This window comes from Sus scrofa, chromosome 7 (assembly GCF_000003025.6).
Source record: "Sus scrofa isolate TJ Tabasco breed Duroc chromosome 7, Sscrofa11.1, whole genome shotgun sequence".
Taxonomy (NCBI): Eukaryota; Metazoa; Chordata; class Mammalia; order Artiodactyla; family Suidae; genus Sus; species Sus scrofa.
Window position 1 is genome coordinate 32,997,225 of NC_010449.5, and position 17,805 is coordinate 33,015,029.

Consider the following 17,805-nt stretch of genomic DNA (forward strand, 5'->3'; position numbering starts at 1 on the left):
ATCAAATAATTAAATAAAACAGAAAGCTATTCCATGTTCATGGATAGGAATACTCAATACTCTTTTAATGTCAGTTCTTCCCAATATATCTATAGATTCAACAAAATTCAAAATCCCCACAAGTTACTTTATGGATATTGACAAACTAAATCTAAAGTTTATGTGGATAGACAAAAGATCCAGAATAGCCAACATATTATTGAAGAAAAAAACCAGGTTTGAGGACTGATATTACCCAACATGAAGACTATAAAGCTACAGTGATCAAGATATAGCAAAGGGGAGTTCCTGCTGTGGTACAGTGGTTTGGCGGCATCTCTGCAGCAGCAGGATGCAGGTTCAATCCCCAGCACAGCACAGTGGGTGAAAGGATCGGGCATTGCCGAAGCTGGGAAATAGGTCATAGCTGCAGCTGGGATCTGATCCCTGGCCTGGGAACTCCATATGCTGCAGGGTGGCCAAAAAAGAAAAAAAAAGATGTAGCACAGGAACAGACAAATAGATTAATAGAAATAGAGAGCCCAGAAATAGACCTGCATAAATATAGCCAACTGATTCTTTGACAAAGGAGAAATGGCAATACAATGGAGCAAAGATAGTCTTTTCAAAAAATAGTACTATGGAGTTCCCGTCGTGGTGCAGTGGTTAACGATTCCGACTAGGAACCATGAGGTTGCGGGTTCGATCCCTGCCCTTGCTCAGTGGGTTAACGATCCGGCGTTGCCGTGAGCTGTGGTGTAGGTTGCAGACGCGGCTCGGATCCTGCGTTGCTGTGGCTCTGGCGTAGGCCAGTGGCTACAGCTCCGATTCAACCCCTAGCCTGGGAACCTCCATATGCTGCGAGAGCGGCCCAAGAAATAGCAAAAAGACAAAAAAAAAAAAAAAAAAAAAATAGTACTAGAACAACTGGATATCCAAATTGAAAAAAAATGAACCAAGGTGTTCCTGTCGTGGCTTAGTAGTTAATGAACCTGTCTGGTATCCATGAGAATGAGGGTTTGATCCCTGGCCTTGCTCAGTGGATTAAGGATCCGGTATTGCTGTGAGCTGTGGTGTAGGCTGCAGACATGGCTTGGATCCTGTGTTGCTGTGGCTGTGATGTAGGCAGTTGTAGCTCCAATTTGAGCCCTAGCCTGAGAACCTCCATATGCCATGGCTTCGGCCCTAAAAAGACAGGAGACAAAAAAAAAAAAAAAAAAAAAAATTAGCAGAGACACAGATCTTGCATCTTTCACAAAAATTAATTCCAAATGGATCATAGAACTAATTGTAAAACACAAAATTATGAAACTTTTAGAAGAGAACTTTGGCACAAACGTAGGTGACCTTTGGTATGATTATAAATTTTTAGATACAACATCAAAGGAATGATCCATGAAAGAAATAAGTGACATACTGGACTTTGTTTTTTGTTTTTTTTTTTTGTCTTTTTGCCATTTCTTGGGCCGCTCCCACAGCATATGGAGGTTCCCAGGCTAGGGGTCCAACTGGAGCTGTAACTGCCAGCCTACGCCAGAGCCACAGCAATGCAGGATCCGAGCTGCCTCTGCGACCTACACCACAGCTCACGGCAACTCCGGATTGTTAACCCACTGAACAAGGGCAGGGATCGAACCCGAAACCTCATGGTTAGTTGGGTTTGTTAACCACTGAGCCACTATGGGAACTCCAGTTTTTTTTTTTTTTTTTTTTTTTTTTTTTTTTCTTTTAATGGCTTCACCTGCAGCTGATTGAAGTTCACAAGCCAGGGATGGAATCCTAGCTGCAACTGTGACCTACTATGCAGCTGCAGCAATGCTGGCTCTTTAAGCCACTGTTCTGGGTTGGGAATCAAACTGACAGCCTTAGCAGATACTCTGGCTGCTGCAGAGACAATGCCGGGTCCTTAACCTGCTGTGCTACATCAGGAACTCCAGTTGCTTGTTTGTTTAAATCACTTTGGTTTTGGGGAGAATGCACTACAGGGATCCCAGCTGGAGACAGGCACAATGATTTGGAGATTACTGGAGAAATTCTGATGAGAAAGGGTGACTGCACCATTGGTGGCAATGGGAATGGAGAAGAGTGGACAGATTTGAGAATTAGTAGGTAAATTAATTAGTAGGTAAGTGCATATTGGTGCCTACAGGGAATGAGGAAGGTTGGGCCCCCCTCATATTTATGTTTGGACCAATGGTGGTGACTCTGACAGGAAAAAGAGCAGGCTTATGGGTGAACAGAAGGTCTGACCTGAATTTATGGGTGTGAGGTGACCGAGTGGGGATGTTCGGAAGACTTTTGGCTACGTTGGTCTGAAGATTGGAAGAGAGGTTTGGCATTGGAAGCCATCTGTGTCCATATGGTAAGATGGCATAGGTGGCACTCCTTTTTTCCTCAGGATCTTTGTTCCGTATCTGCAGTGGATGTACCATATGCTGCACGTTGGGGATACAACGGTGAACAAGAAGACTGGGTTTCTGGAGTTCCTGTCATGGTGCAGCAGAAAGGAATCCGACTAGGAACCATGAGGTTTTGGGTTTGATCCCTGGCCTTGCTAAGTGGGTTAAGGATCCGGTGTTGCCCGTGAGCTGTGGTGTAGGTCGCAGACACAGCTTAGATCTGGTGTTGCTGTGGCTGTGGTGTAGACTGGCGAAACAGCTCCAATTCGACCCCTAGCCTGGGAACCTCCACCAGCGGCCTAAAAAAAAAAAAAAAGACTGAATTTCTGCTCTCAAGTGTCTTAATCTATAAAATTAAAATGATCTATAAAATCAAAATAATAGTGATATTAAGAGAGATGAGTTGGAAGTTCCTGTTGTGGCTCAGCAGCAAGACGTCCGACTAGTATCCAGGAGGATCCATGAGGACGCGGATTCCATCCATCCCTGGCCTCACTCAGTGTATTTCCGATCCTGCGTTGCTTGAGCTGTGGTGTAGGTCGCAGACACGGCTTGGATCCTGCGATGCTGTGGCTGTGGTGTAGGCCCAGGGAACTTCCATATACCGCAGGTGCGGCCCTAAAATGCAAAAAAAGAAAAAAGAAAAAAAAAAGAAAGAGAGAGAGAGCTGAGTTGAATTCCGTTCTCGTTCCCAGAGCAGAAAAAGATACTTGCATACTTTAGCTTTTATAACCTGTTCGGGCTGGGTCTTTTGCGCAGGCGCCCTGGACTGCCCTGGGGGCAGGGGGTGGGGCGGGCCTGAACCGAGAGCTCTGCCCCGGGGCCTGGGCCCGGGAGGGTGGAGGGAGTGGGCTGCCCTGACGTCATCAAGCTGCGCGGCCCGCAGGGCGGGACCCAGAGCGCGACAGCGCGGCCGGCAGATCCGGGCGGGCTTGTGGGGAAGCGAAACTGAGGGAGGAGGCGGCTCTGGCAGCGGCAGGGCCAGGCCTGGTGGCGGCGGCATCGGCGGCCTGATTCCCCCCTCTCCGCTCCTTGGCAGCTCGCCCTCTTCCCTCAGCGTGAGTGCCGACGCGCGGCCCGGGGGGAGCGAGCGGGCGGGCGCGCGGGCTCAGCATCCACTCCTCTGCCGCTGCCTCGGCCCCCCCACCGGCGGTCGTGACCCTCACCGCCCCCTCTCTCTCCTCTCCTCCCTTATACCCTTTCCCCCCGCGCCCTCTCCCCAATTCTCCAGCTCCGCGCAGCCCGAGCTGCTGCTGACAAACGTCTTGCGCACACATTCACACACTCACGTTATCTACAAATGAAGACTGGCCCGGGGTTTATGGGAGCTCTTCTCTTACCCGTATGAATAGGGATGGCAGTGCAAAACCGAGGCCCGGGGAGGGAAGACTGGAGAGGGAATTTGAACCCTTAACCTTGGGGAGCAGCAGGTAGAACCAGGCCTTCTGCCTTCCACGTAGAAGTTCCCTGCCAGGACACATTCTTTTGCCCTGTGTAGGTCACTTGAGCTGGGCACTGGTTAGCTGTGTGGCCTTACCCTCTCGGGCCTCAGTTTTTTTTTGTAGTGGAAAAGGGGAAGGTTGGGTGAGGTGATTTAGGAAGGCCCAAATCTATGGTGGTTTGGGAGGAGCATCAGTCTCCTGCTTTTCGCACACTGCTTCTCCTTTCCTTTCACCCACCTAAACCCAGTTACTGAGTGCTTCCAGTCTCCCGCAGAGTCGCTAAGAATCAGAAGGCCAGTTTTTGCTTAAGTTATAGGCCTTTTGGGGGGCCTTTTTTTTGGGTGGGGGGGAATTTAAGACCGCCCTTTAAAGTGAAATGTGGCGCAGCCTGGTTTTGCTTTCTGTTTATTCAACGGTCTCCCGTTCTTTCTACTGGCCCAGGGTAGCTCCTGCCTGTCCCTAGTAAGAGGCTGCCTCCTTAGGAAGGATGAGATTTTTTTTTGTTGGGTTAGCCGACTCATCCTTGAGCTGGAGAGAAGTGAAAGGTGATTCATGTTTGAATCATGAAGGGATCAGTGGTATCTTTGGATCTCATCACTCTCTCGCTGCTGTGACCCATGCACCTCTCCTCTACCAAGGAATTGCAGCCCAGGTGGTCACCCACCTGTTTTGAGTACTTTCTCTTTTCTGAGTTCTCTTACAGCAAACAGTAGAGTGTAAACCACACTGTATTCACTTCTACTTTTGCTTTTTCTTTAATTTGATCGTTCATTAAGCTTTCAGGAATCTCATCATCACTTTATTTCATCTCATTTTTTTCCCCCTTCATGCCCTCCTCTCATGCTTACTCATGGGCATGGATGATGGTGACATGGTGCCTTTGCTGTTTCCATTCTTTTTTGTGGACGTGGGGTTCTTGTCCTTAAAATTATTGTTTCGGTACATAGGTCCTAGGATAGGCTATCTCCGGTCCCACTAGTTTTCCCATTCTTCTGTTTTCTCGGTCCTAAGTCAACCACAGCTTCCATTCCTTACTCTGTTTAAAAAATTTCCCAATTCTTCCATGTTTTAAACATCCTGAAGTAAATCAAAACCCAGTATTTGTATCATACTGTGTAATCTCTCAATTGTCCTGGTACAATAATAATAGTGATGAGAGCAGTCATTCTAGGATGGTCTTCTCAATCTGGAAATATATTTTCATTTTATGGCCACACTCGTAAGCATATAGAAGTTCCCAGGCTAGGGACTGAATCTGCGCCAAAGCTTCAACCTGAGCTACAGCTAGGGCAATACTGTCCTTTAACCCACTGCACCTGGTCAGAGATTGAACCCATGCTTCTACAACACCCAGAGTTGCTGAAGTTGGATTCCTAACCTACAGCACTACGGCTGGGAACTCTGGAAATATTTGTGGATAGTCATTAGCTTTCACAGTTAATTTCCATTGTACAGTGGTGTCACACATGGGCAATGTTGTATGAAAAATGTAGAATAACAACCGCCTATGGTGTTTTTCCCTCTATGGCTTGTGGAGTTGATCTATGACTTTGGTATCTAACACCAGTGGCCCAGGGGCTTCTGGGTCTGTGAACACCACATTATCCAATAAATTCCACATTTTTCAATCAGAGCTTGGCTAGTGTCCTTCTTGGACCTCATTCTGAGGAAGAAGCTACTCAAGTGCTGGCACTGCAAGCTGTTTGGGGTTGCCAGCTTTCATCCCATTGATGGTTTGTATTTTGGAGTCCCTGCTGTGAGCCTTGTGGCTCTGACAAGGGCAGCTGACTATCTGGATTTGTGGTTGCAGTAACAATGAAGAGGAGAAATGATCCAGAATGCACTGCCCCTATCAAGAAACAGAAGAAAAGAGTTGCAGAGCTTGCTCTGAGCCTCAGCTCTACGTCTGATGATGAACCTCCCTCCTCAGTCAATCATGCGGCAAAAGGTAAGCCTACCTGTGTGGTCAGAGGCCACTGACTGTCTGGTTGTTTGAATCCCTGATGCCTGACTTGGGCAGAATACTGTCCACGGCCCCTTGAGGAAAATTAGGCAAATGCTACAGAGATATTGGCGGCAGACTCTCTTCCCTTCTACCATCCTCCTGCAAAGAGTGGGGAACTTGTTTTAACTAAAAAATTGGAATTTGGGCCGCTGTGTCTTAATTCTGTTGCTGGTCCTTCAGCAGGTGACACTCTCTTGCTCCCTTAATCCAGGTGGAAGTAGTGGTGAGCATCGAGGGCCCTGTGCTCTTAATGCTGTTAATGATCCTGGGGCTCTATCACAGGGCTGGGCTCTTTGCTGCGGTGATCTGCTCTCATTCCCCTCAGGTTTTTGCATTCTGTTTCCTCAATTTTCTTAGTAGTTAATGGTCAGAAACACATCCAAATGAATTGGAGCATCCTGTATTCACTGTTTATATTAAGCTCTAAGGATTTCACTGGTCTGGTTGAAACTAGCACTTTGCTTTGCCTGTTTTTTAGGGTTGTAGATGTTCACAGTTTCCAAAGGTGCTTTCTGTGAGAAATTATAAAGTGTGTGTCTTGAAGCTTGCCTGAGATACCAGACAATTGGAGGTGGCTCCCTTTGCATTTGCCTTGACTTGCCAGCTGTATTAATTTCCTCGGGCTGCTATAACAAAATACCACCAACTGGGTGGCTTAAGACAACAGAAATTTATTTTCCACACTTCTGGAGGTTAGAAGTCTAAAATCAAGGTGCTGGCAGGGCCATTCTCCCTCTCAAGTCTCTTAGGAAGAATCCTTCCTGACTGCATCTAGCTTCTGGAGGTTGCTGGCAATCCTTGGTGTTCCTTGGCTTGTAGCAGCATAACTCCAATCTCCTCCTCTGTCTTCCCTCTGTGTGTGTCCGTGTTCGGATATCCCTGTTCTTATAAGGACATCATTTAGTGGGTGAGGGCACACTCTAATCCAGAATGCCCTCTTCTCAATTTGATCATATCTGCAAAGACCCTGTTTCCCAATGCCATGTTCCCAGGTGCTAGGCGGTCATGACCCTCGGACACTGTTTAACCCAGTGCACCAGCAGTCTTGCATTTTGGATCCTCTGGTGGATCCCTGGTAAATTGAAGTGAAATTTGGTGACAGATTGGTGACTGAAAGAGTGTGAAAAATCCATGGAGTATGGTAGAAAATAGTTTATTCTCAAGTTGTGGGCTAACTGTAGGGCAGTTACTTATCAGCTGTACCAAGTAGCTGGTCCAGAAAGGAGAAGCTTGACAGGCCTTAACAGCTAATGAAGCATTTGCTGCAGTGGTAGTCCTGGCTGGGGAAGAGACTGTCTTATAATCTTGTGTGTGGAGATATTCATGCCTTTAAAGTTGCCATGGTGGATTCTGGGGGGGGGGTGAGAAAGGCTGTATGTAATTGAGATTACTAAGTGGGAAGGCAAAACTATATTGGGTGTATTGGTTCTAAGGGCTGTCAAGGAAAGGGAGTTTCACTTGTTACCTGGGATTAGAGCACTTTGATGAAGGTTTCATGTCCTTGGGCAGGGCTGCGGGGTTGAGGGAGAAACGGCCTGCAAGGGAGAAAGGGAGAGCATGTCTGGGGGAATAAATGATGCTTTGATGGTGGAAGTATCTTGTTTTAAGTGAACCTTGGGGGATGTTTGCTCTCAATAAGATGACTCCAAGTTAGAGGAAGGGATATGGTGAAGGATTTTTCAAGGGAACCAGTTGTTTGTTTGTTTGTTTGTTTGTTTGTTTTGGCTGCCCTGAGGCATATGGAGTTCCTGGCGCAGGGATCAGATCCAAGCCACAGCCACAAACCAAGCCGTAGCTGTGGTAACACTGGATCCTTAACCCACTCTGCTGGACTGGGGATTGAACCCGCATTCCAGTGCTTCCAAGACACTGCTTATCCCATTGGGCCATGGCAGGAGCGCCTTGAGGGAACCAGTTTAATTTAAATTTCAAGCTTTTAAAAATGTGACTGTGCTGAATTTTATAACTGGCAAATAGAACCAGAATATACAAATGTGTTACTCTCATTTAATCTGAGACTGTAACTACTATATACTATTGAAGTTTGTATATTAAATGGTTGTAAAGGTAACATTATATTGACTATAACTTCTGTTCAGGAGCATTTCTATGCTTGGAAATAACTAAGATCCATATTCATAAAAAAATGTGACTGTGAACTGAGACTGTCTTCCTCCCTCCCACAAACTTCCTTTTTATTTTTTTGTCTTTTTAGGGCCGCACCCGTGGCATATGGAGGTTCCCAGGCTAGGGATCTAATCAGAGGTGAAGCCACTGGCCTACGCCACAGCCACAGCAACGCCCGATCCGAGCTGCATCTGCAACCCACACCACAGCTCACGGCAATGCCAGATCCTCAACCCACTGAGCAAGGCCAGGGATGGAACTCGCAACCTCATCGTTCCTAGTCGGATTCGTTTCCCCTGCACCATGGTGGGAACTCCCCTCCCACAAACTTTAATTGTACCAAATGGCTTTAACCTTTCCTAGAAGTAGCACCACATGACTCGGTCAGGATTGCCTCTTGCTGTTGTGTGTACAAAATGGAAAGCTAGAGGTGGCCAGTACCTTGTATGTGTCTGGCAATAGGCCAGCTGCTCCCTTTTATTTGCAGAAAATGAGGCAGGAGGCAGAGGCAAATAGACCTTGCTAGATTTCTCCCAGACCAGCTAATTTTAGGAAGGGACAGCTCCATATTGACACAACAACTCTGAGAGCGGGAGGCTGGTGTCTTCATCAGTAAGACTGCTGTCTGGGCCTCTCCTCCTGCAGTCTCAGGCTGGGCATGGAGTAAATGCTTAGTAAATATTTACTGAATAGAACTGAGAGAAAGTAACAGTAGTATCTTTTCCAAGAAGCTTAAGATGCTTGGCCTCTTTCATTTTGCCTCTCCCTCCTCAGTCTACAGAGGATCATTTCATTAAGTACTTAGCATTTATATCATCTCTGTTCTGTCTTGGCTTCTCTGAGGCATCCCTTGGACAGTGTGCCCTGGTAGTTTACTGTCTTGCCAGCAATTCCATATCCCTTGAGATCTGTATGTCGCTTTTCTATTCAAGTCATTGCGTTAAAGCAGGTGTGTTTCCTGTTGCTCCAAACACCACTACCTGGATGTACTGCTGAACAGATGATTGAAAAATGCTCTTTAGGGAGTAGAAATAGAAAAACAAACAGTACATTGCCGTTTCTGTCTGTCTGGGCCTTGTTTGTGCTTCCTCTGCTCGATCAATGTGATGACTCATTAATAAATCTAGTTTAATCACTTTGTTTATTTCACATTACTGACAAGGGAGCATTGCCAGTCAGACTGACATCTGACCAGACTAAAGAACAGGGATGTTGTTTTCATGGCCACTGGGCCATCATGTCTTCTTTTGAGTATTTTAAGAGGAATTTGAAGGCAATTTCAAGCCTAAGCAAACTCTTGGAAATTTGCCATTACATAACAACCTTTTGAAGCAGGGAGAGGCAGATGGAGGTCATTTTGTTCTTTCTGATTATTCGTTACAGGGAAACTGAGGTCTAGACCCCAAGGCAGTTTCCTGGTCTCCTCCACTGTTGGATCTCCTATGGGCTCTTGGCCCTCCCACAGCCTGTTGCTTTGGAAATTGCCAGGTTCCTTCGCTGGCACCACACTATAAGTGCTTTCCCTTCCACTAGGTTTAATTTTTCCCTAAATAGGCTATCTTCCCTGAAACACCATCGCCTTCCTGTCAGCCCAGATTCATGTCCTTAATCAAAAACTTCCTTTAACGGTATCTGTTTAAATTGCTCTAACGAGTTACCATTTGTCCAGCATGAAGGAGAATTTGAGTCTTTAAACAGGAATGAGTGTGTTCCACAGCAGTTGTTAGGCAGGATGTGAGGTTTATTAAAATCCATAATTTATTCTTCTGTATCTGTGTGTTGCTCACCTTGGCCACTAGTGCCTAGAGCTGCCCCTCCTTGTGTGTTGTCACTTGTATTTTTCAATCTTGGCATGTTTGACCTACTGTTCTGTTATGAAAAATTTTGCCAGTAGCTGGAAAACCTCTGATTCTTCTATAAAATGAACCTTTTCTTCTTTGAAATGATTTGAGAGTAAAGATTTCTATCAGGTAGAGAAGAAATCTTACATGAAAACTCTAAATAATGTTTTGGGCTCTCTAGTAGGTTTTAGAAGGGAGCTCCTAGGGAGGTAAATGGGAATGCCACCCAGCTTTGGCAAGTTCTTAATGAAACTAATGATTTTAATAGACTGACCTTATTACTTCTCTTAATTTATATCCTCATTACAAGATTGTTTGCTCAATGTTTGCTAAATTCTTATCAGTCTTGGGAGGTTAAACCTCCTCTTTAAGTTCCTGCTGCAACCAAGACAGTTGCCTCCTTTTCATTTGAAAAGAGTGGCCCCAAAGGCCCAGGGGTGAAAATGAGTAGTGGCTGTGGCTGTCTCTGGACATCAGGACTAATCTAGGGAACTTTATCTTAAATCATGTCAGGCTAAGAATTGGCTTTCAATACCAAATGAAATAAAATAGAGAAATAAAGCTTATCTGTAATCCAGCACACTTCTTGACCTCACAAAGAACAGTCTAGTAGGATGATTGCTGTCCTCTGAAGATATGTATGGAAAGGAACCAAATTCTTTACAAAGCTTAGAATGATCCTTTATTTTTTATTTATTTTTTTCTTTTTTGGCTGCCCTGCAGCATATGGAGTTCCTGGGCCAGGGATCATATCCCAGGTGCAGCTGCGACCTATGCCACAGCTATGGCAACACCAGATATCCTTTAACCCACAGGCTGGGGATGGAACCTGCATCCTGGTGCTGCAGAGATGTCGGTGATCCTGTTGCAACATAGCGGGAACTCCACTTTATTTCTTTATAGCTTTTTTTTTAAACTCTAATTTTCAAAATAGTATATTGTCATTTCTCACCTTGAAAATGCAGAAAAGGGAAAACAGAAAATAAATATCACAGCACCTCTCAGTTTCCATGGTAACTCACTGGTAATGTTCTGGGTCTTTCCTTCTGAGGGGCACTCCCTGGCACTCTGTGATGTGTGCTGCATTGGTCCACGTAAGCAGCTCAGCTTCTTATTGAGGGAATTAGGTAGCCACCTTAAGAGGACGAAGGGAGATTTGTTGTCTCTCATTCAGGGATATTTTCAACCAGAATTCCTCCTTGCTGACTGCTTAGGAGCCAGGAATTTGGTTGTAAGTTTATTCTAATTTTTTCACCCATATTCACCTGCCTTTCTTTTGCAAAATGTTATAATCCTAAAAAAGGCATATTTATCTTAGCTATTGGATTCTTAAGCCCTCTGAAGGTAGCATTGTTACTTTTGGATGGTATTCCTTTGTATATAGAATGCACCTTTTATTTTTTTGTTTCTATTTTAAAATTATTTTATTTTTGTTTTGTTTTATTTTATTTTTAGGGCTGCACCTGCAGCATATGGAAGTTCCTGGGCTAGGGGTCCAGTTGGAGCTACAGTTACTGGCCTGTGCCACAGCCATAGCAACGTGGGATCCAAGCCACATCTGTGACATATGCCTCAGTTTGTGGCAACACTGGATCCTTAACACACTGACTGGGGCCAGGGATTGAACCCTCGTCCTCAAGGAGATGGTGTTGAGTCCTTAACCTGCTGAGCCATGACGGGAACTCCCTAGCATGCACCTTTTGTAAAACACGTCCTGGACCAGAGTTGTTGACATTAAGCAATATTAGTGTTTTGTTCTCTGGGAGACCTGACAGATGTTCTGTTTCATTCAGCCTGCTGGAGTGCAGGGTGCCAACTAATAGTCCAAGGGGGCTCACTCAGTTCTCTCTTGGATATAAGTATTCCATTCTCATGCTTAAACTCTTGTTGTTGAATCTTTAAAAAAAATTTTTTTTAGAACATCAGATTTTTAGAGCACTTTAAGGTTCATAGCAAAATTGAAAGTACAACAGTATCTCCTACACCTCCTGCATATGCAGAGCCTCCCCCATTAGCAACATCTCTTACCAGAGTGGTACATTTGTTACAATTGATGAACCTGTGTTGATACAGATTATCATCCAGAGTTCATAGTTTATATTATGCTTCATTCTTGACTTTGTACACTCTGTGGGTTTGAACAAATGTGTAATAACATGTATCTTACATTTCTTGGGGCTAAATGTCTTCCACTACAGGTGTGAGGTGTTATAAGAGGGAATGTCCTAAGGAGCTGTACACTTAGTAGGCACTTAGTAAAGATGACAACTGGGTGGCAATACTTTAAATTCACTACAGTGAGCACTTAATTAATTTCTGTTAAATGCGAAGCCTCAGTTCAGGTGTTGGAGATAGAAAGTTGATTGTGGGCGTTCCTGTCATGGTGCAACAGAAACGAATCCAACTAGGAACCATGAGGTTGCAGGTTCGATCCCTGGCCTCACTCAGCGGGTTGAGGATCCATTGTTGCCGTGAACTGTGGTGTAGGTTGCAGATGTGGCTTGGATCTGATGTTGTTGTGGCTATAGTATAGGCCAGAAGCTGTAGCTCTGATTGGACCCCTAGCCTGGGAACCTTCATATGCTGCAGGTGTGGCCCTAAAAAGCAAAAAAATTAAAAAGTTGATTGTGACTCCAGCAGTGACCCTGTCCAGTGGTGGCATGTGGTGATAACTAGCTCTCAGGCAATGTGTGAGTGCTGTGCTGATGGTGTGATGCTGGTGCTCCTGGAGCACCATGGAAGGGAGAACTAGGCCTGGGGTGCTGAGGAAGGCTTCTGTCTTCTCTGAATGGCAGCCCTTAGCGAGTTTGTGTTCTCATGGGGAGGTGGGTAGATCAGGGCAGGCAGGCTTTACAGTGAGGATGTAATCCTCAAGTTATGAACACCTATATAGTGCCCATTTGGGGTATATAAAGAATCATTTTACATGGCTGCCCTCTGTGCCTTTTCTCAATGTTTCCCATGAGCAGCCGAACTTTGACTCATTTCAGGGACTTCCTTTCTTAAATGGATTGTGTTACATTGCTAAGTTAATTTTTTTCTTTTTAAACATTAAAAAAAAAAATTTTTTTTTTTTTTTTTTTTTTTTTTTTTTTTTTGGCTTTCTAGCGCTGCACCTGCAGCATGTGGAGGTTTCCAGGCTAAGGGTCAAATCGGAGCTATAGCTGCCAGCCTACATCACAGCCATAGCAATGCCAGATCTGAGCCAAGTCTGTCACCTATATACCACAGTACACGGCATTGCTGGGTCCTTAACCCACTCAACCAAGCCAGGGATCAAACCTGCAACCTCATGGTTTCTGGTCAGATTTGTTTCTGCTGTGCCCCAATGGAACTCCAAATTTATTTTTATTTTTATTTTTTGCTTTTATAGGGCTGCACTTGCGGCATACGGAAGTTCCCAGGCTATGGGTCAAATCAGAGCTATAGCTGCCAACCTACACCACAGCAACATGGGATCTGAGCCGTGTCTGTGACCTACACCACAGCTCATGGCAATACCAGATCCTTGACCCACTGAGTGAGGCCAGGGATTGAACTTGCCTCCTCCTGGATACTAGTTGGATTTGTTTCTGCTGAGCCACAACGGGAACTCAAAAATGTTTTTTTCTTATTAGGTCTGCACCTGTGGCATATGGAAGTTCCCAGGCTACGGGTGTAATCGGAGCTGCAGCTGCTGGCCTGCGCCACAGCCATAGCAATGCCAGATCCCTGCCACATCTGTGACCTATGCCACAGCTCACGGCAACTCGATCCTTAACCCACTGAGTGGGGCCAGGGATTGAACTCGCATCCTCATGGACCTTAATTGGATTCTTAACCCATTGAGCCAAAATGGAAACTCGTATTTTAAATTTTAATAGATAATATATTCTTATTGTTCATAAATCAAAAATATAAAAAGATAGCCAATATAAACTCTAGTGGTATAAAAATATAGCAACTTTCACTTTTTTGGGGAGTTCCCGCGGTGGCTTAGCAGTAACAAACCCGAGTAGGATCTATGAGGATACAGGTTTGATCCCTGGTCTCGCTCAGTGGGTTAAGGATCCCGTGTTGCCATGAGGTGTGGCGTAGGTTGCGGTTGCAGACACGGCTTGGATCCTGCATAGCTGTGGCTGTGGTATAGGCTGGCAGCTGTAGCTCTGATTTGACCCCTAGCCTGGGAACTTCCATATGCCGCAGGTACAGCCCTAAAAGGTGAAAAGAAAAAAAAAGTTTCATTTCTTGCACTTCCACTTGTTCCAAGTAATCATTTTGGTATTCTGTTTCCATGCCTCAACCCTTACACGTATGGATAATCATGTTTATTGGCCTTATATATTTTTCCTTCCAAAAGCTCTTTTTGCAATTATAAGAAATAAAAACATATATTCTTTTAAAAAATTTTTTAGGAGTTCCCATCGTGGCTCAGTGATTAACGAATCCAACTAGGAACCATGAAGTTGTGGGTTCGATCCCTGGCCTTGCTCAGCGGGTTAAGAATCTGGCGTTGCCGTGGGCTGTGGTGTAGGTTGCAGACCCAGCTCAGATCCCACGTTGCTGTGGCTCTGGCGTAGGCCGGTGGCTACAGCTCTGATTCGACCCCTAGCCTGGGAACCTCCATATGCCGCGGGAGCAGCCCCTTAGAAAAGGCAGAGAGACAAAAAAAAAAAAAAAAAATTTTTTTTTAATTTTTTGGCTGCACTTGGGGCATATGGAAGTTCCCAGGCCAAGGACCAGATCTGAACTGAAGCTGCGACTTATACCACAGCTGTAGCAATGCTGGATCCTTAACCCACTGTGCTGGGCCAGGGATGGGACGTGTTATCACTGCAGAGACAATGCCAGATCCTTAACCTGCTGTGCCACAGTGGGAACTCCCATAAATACATATTCTTTTTTTTTTTATTTCTTTTTTGGCTGCCCTGCAGCATTGGGAGTTCCTGGGCCAGGGATCAGGATCCAGACTGTACTTGCATCCTACGCCATGGCTGGGGCAATGCCAGATCCTTAATCTGGTCTGCCAGGGCGGGGATTGAACCTGCACCCCAGCACTGCAGACACGCCCACCAGTTGTGCCACAGTGAGAACTCCAAAGATACACATTCTTGTTGTCCCTCTTTAGTACAAGAGTTAGGATGCCATACTCATGAATATGGTCTAGGTTTTCTGTTACTCAGTTGACGGTGTGTCTTGGTGATCTCACCATTTCCATACATAGAATGAAGGTTCCCAAGTTTCCTTGGTTCTTGGCACTCTTAGTGGTGCCCTAACTTTTTTCACTGTGCCTCTCAGAAACCAAAAGAAATACCTACTGGTTTATTAAGTACATAGATCTAAATAACAAGCATTTATATCCTAACAATAAATAGGTATTTAAAAGAATAATGTTAATAACTTGAAGACATTTAAAAAATTTTATTCTTAAAAAACAAGGACATTATTAATGAGATTTCTGTGCTGTTGCGCACAGTACAGCTTCTCAAACCTTGGGATCAGATTGGGCACCACCCCTCTCATTTCCTTTTCAGCATTCCTCCTGGCTTGCAGTTTATAACCATTTTCAATGGAAATATGCAGAAATTGTTTACCAAATCTGTTTCCAAGTTTGCCTGAGAAACTACCTGAATAAAATTACATTGGGTTGAAGTATCTTTCAGGAGATTCATGGGTCTGAAAAAGAGAGAAAGGCCCAGTCACAGTGACTATGGATTATCTAGACTATGGATTATCCACTTTTGGGCAGGAGGCAGTTAACCCACCACTCTGGCACTTGTTAAGGTTGGTCTTATTCAGAGTCCTTTGGCAACAAGGTTGCTGACCACAAAGGTAACGGCTTTGCTCACTCGGGGGGCAGCTCCCTCCTGTAGCGCTTAGGAGCAGCTCCTCTACTCTTGGCCTCTGTTGGTGCCACTGCCTGAGTGCCCCATCTTCCCTGTCTCCTCTTTCCTCCCCTTCCTTCTCTTTTCTTTGTTCCCTGTCTTCCCCTTCCCCCCTCACGGCTCGATTCCCCCCCCCCCCCCCCCCCCCGAGCTGGCTCTTCTCTGGGGCTGTGCTGTAGACCCACCCTCTTTATCTGTACGTTTCAAGGACATTGAAAACAGGAAATTAAACAAATCAGAAACTGTGAGTCCCATGATAGAATTGTTGAAAATAAAGCCAGGGAGTTCCCATCGTGGTGCAGCGGTTAACGAACCTGACTAGTAACCATGAGATTTCGGGTTCGATCCCTGCCCTTGCTCAGTGGGTTAAGGATCCGGCGTTGCTGTGAGCTGTAGCATAGGTTGCAGTTGCGGCTCGGATCCCACGTTGCTGTGGCTCTGGCGTAGGCTGGTGGCTACAGCTCCGAATTGACCCCTGGCCTGGGAATCTCCGTATGTCACGGGAGCAGCCCAAGAAATGGCAAAAAGACAAAAAAAAAAAGAAAGCCAGGTGTCAGTGTTTGGAAATTGATGTTCAAATAAATAACAGCAGAAATAACAATCTTTTCTTCAATACATATATTTTATATTTGGCAGTGTTCTTTCAAATATATTATTTCATTTAATCTTCAAACAAGCCTATGAGGAAGGTACTACCATCCCACTTCGAACTCCCGTTGTGTGTCAAGTACCACTAGGAACCTTCAGTGAATTGCACAGTTTGTAAGAGGCAGAGAATACATTGGACCTGGGTCATTTAATGAACTTCACGTGCATAATACATGTATTGAACCATTAGTTGCCTAAGTGAAACTTGGAATTCTGGAGACTGTGCTGTGCCATAAACACACCAAAACATTTTCCTTTTTTCTTTTCCAGCATGCGCTACAAGCCTAAGTGGGTCTGACAGCGAGACCGAAGGGAAGCAGCGCAGCTCTGGTTCTTTTGATGATGCGTTCAAAGCAGACTCTCTTGTGGAGGGAACTTCTTCTCGCTATTCCATGTATAATAGTGTTTCCCAGAAGCTTATGGTATGTCAGTGCTTGGGGTGGGTTTCTAAAGCTCTACCAGCAGAGTGTGAAAAGAGAAACTCTACTGGTATGAACAGAAAGCTAGGGCATGAGTTTTTCCTCTGCTTGCCATCTACTACAGTTGAGTAGAGAGTCTGTCCCCTTCTTGATAGAAGTGTCACATTTGAGTCTTCCATGGGACGTGGCTGCTCAGGCTTGCTTCTCACGTCTTGTTCAGAGTTGGATCTCCCTTTGGTGTCCTTAGTAATGAATTCTTAGGCGCATGTGTGGAACACATAGATGTGTGTCGATGGATAAAGAGGCTTCATGCTGAGATTTTTGCTCTAGTGAGTGAGCTCAAAAGAAATGACTGAAATCCTGCTCACTCCCAGGTGTCTGAATAAATGGGAGTAGCACAGTTTTCTGTATTACTTCTAAAAGAGTATCCAGTTTTCCTTCCCAACTTTTGCATCCCATTGATCTACCACAAGAAGGACAGTGAAAAGGAAGACTCCCTTACCTTCCTCATCAGATTGTGGTGTATGTGCAAAGGTTAGGGCAGCCCAGGTTTGCCTTCTGTCTGGCTTCAGGAATATTACAGTTGACGCCTCCATTTGCTGTTGGATTCACTTAAGAACTGCCACTTCTGAAGTCATCGTCAGGATTCTGGTTTGGGAGCCAAAAACGTTGGGGGGATATGGAAGATGAGGTTTGTGACTCAGTCATACTCTGACCTGGGGAAAGATTTGTGGCTACTGTAGGAGTTTCATCCAGCTCTTGAGCTGGTAATGCCCCTTCCATAGGGAATATAGACCTTCTAGGGGAAATCACATCTTCTTAGGATGGGGGTTCTTTTGTTAGACAAGGGTCTGTGGGTTTGGGGGTTCAGGTCTCTGGTTTGGGGGGTATATAACCGGGCCTAGTGTCTCTAGAGTGTAGTGTAAGCTCTTTAGTTAGTTGTGACATTTAAAAAAATGTTTCTGTCCAGAGTCTTATAGTACCTTCCATACCTCAGTTTTACATGAAGTGGTTTTTCAGTTAATCTCTTGATTAAGACCCTCCAGACCCTCATTGTCCTTGCCTGGTAAGACCATTTGGC

At 45.2% G+C, this 17,805-nt stretch overlaps 1 protein-coding gene across 1 annotated transcript in view; it reads left to right on the top strand.

The window, feature by feature from the left end:
* CMTR1 (cap methyltransferase 1) overlaps positions 3,275–17,805 on the top strand; it is a 63,241-nt gene continuing 48,710 nt past the window's right edge. Inside the window, 3 exon segments of the mRNA XM_001924210.5 lie at positions 3,275–3,436; positions 5,631–5,768; positions 16,576–16,727. Of these exon segments, the coding sequence (XP_001924245.3) occupies positions 5,636–5,768; positions 16,576–16,727 (285 nt within the window). The 5' untranslated portion in view covers positions 3,275–3,436; positions 5,631–5,635.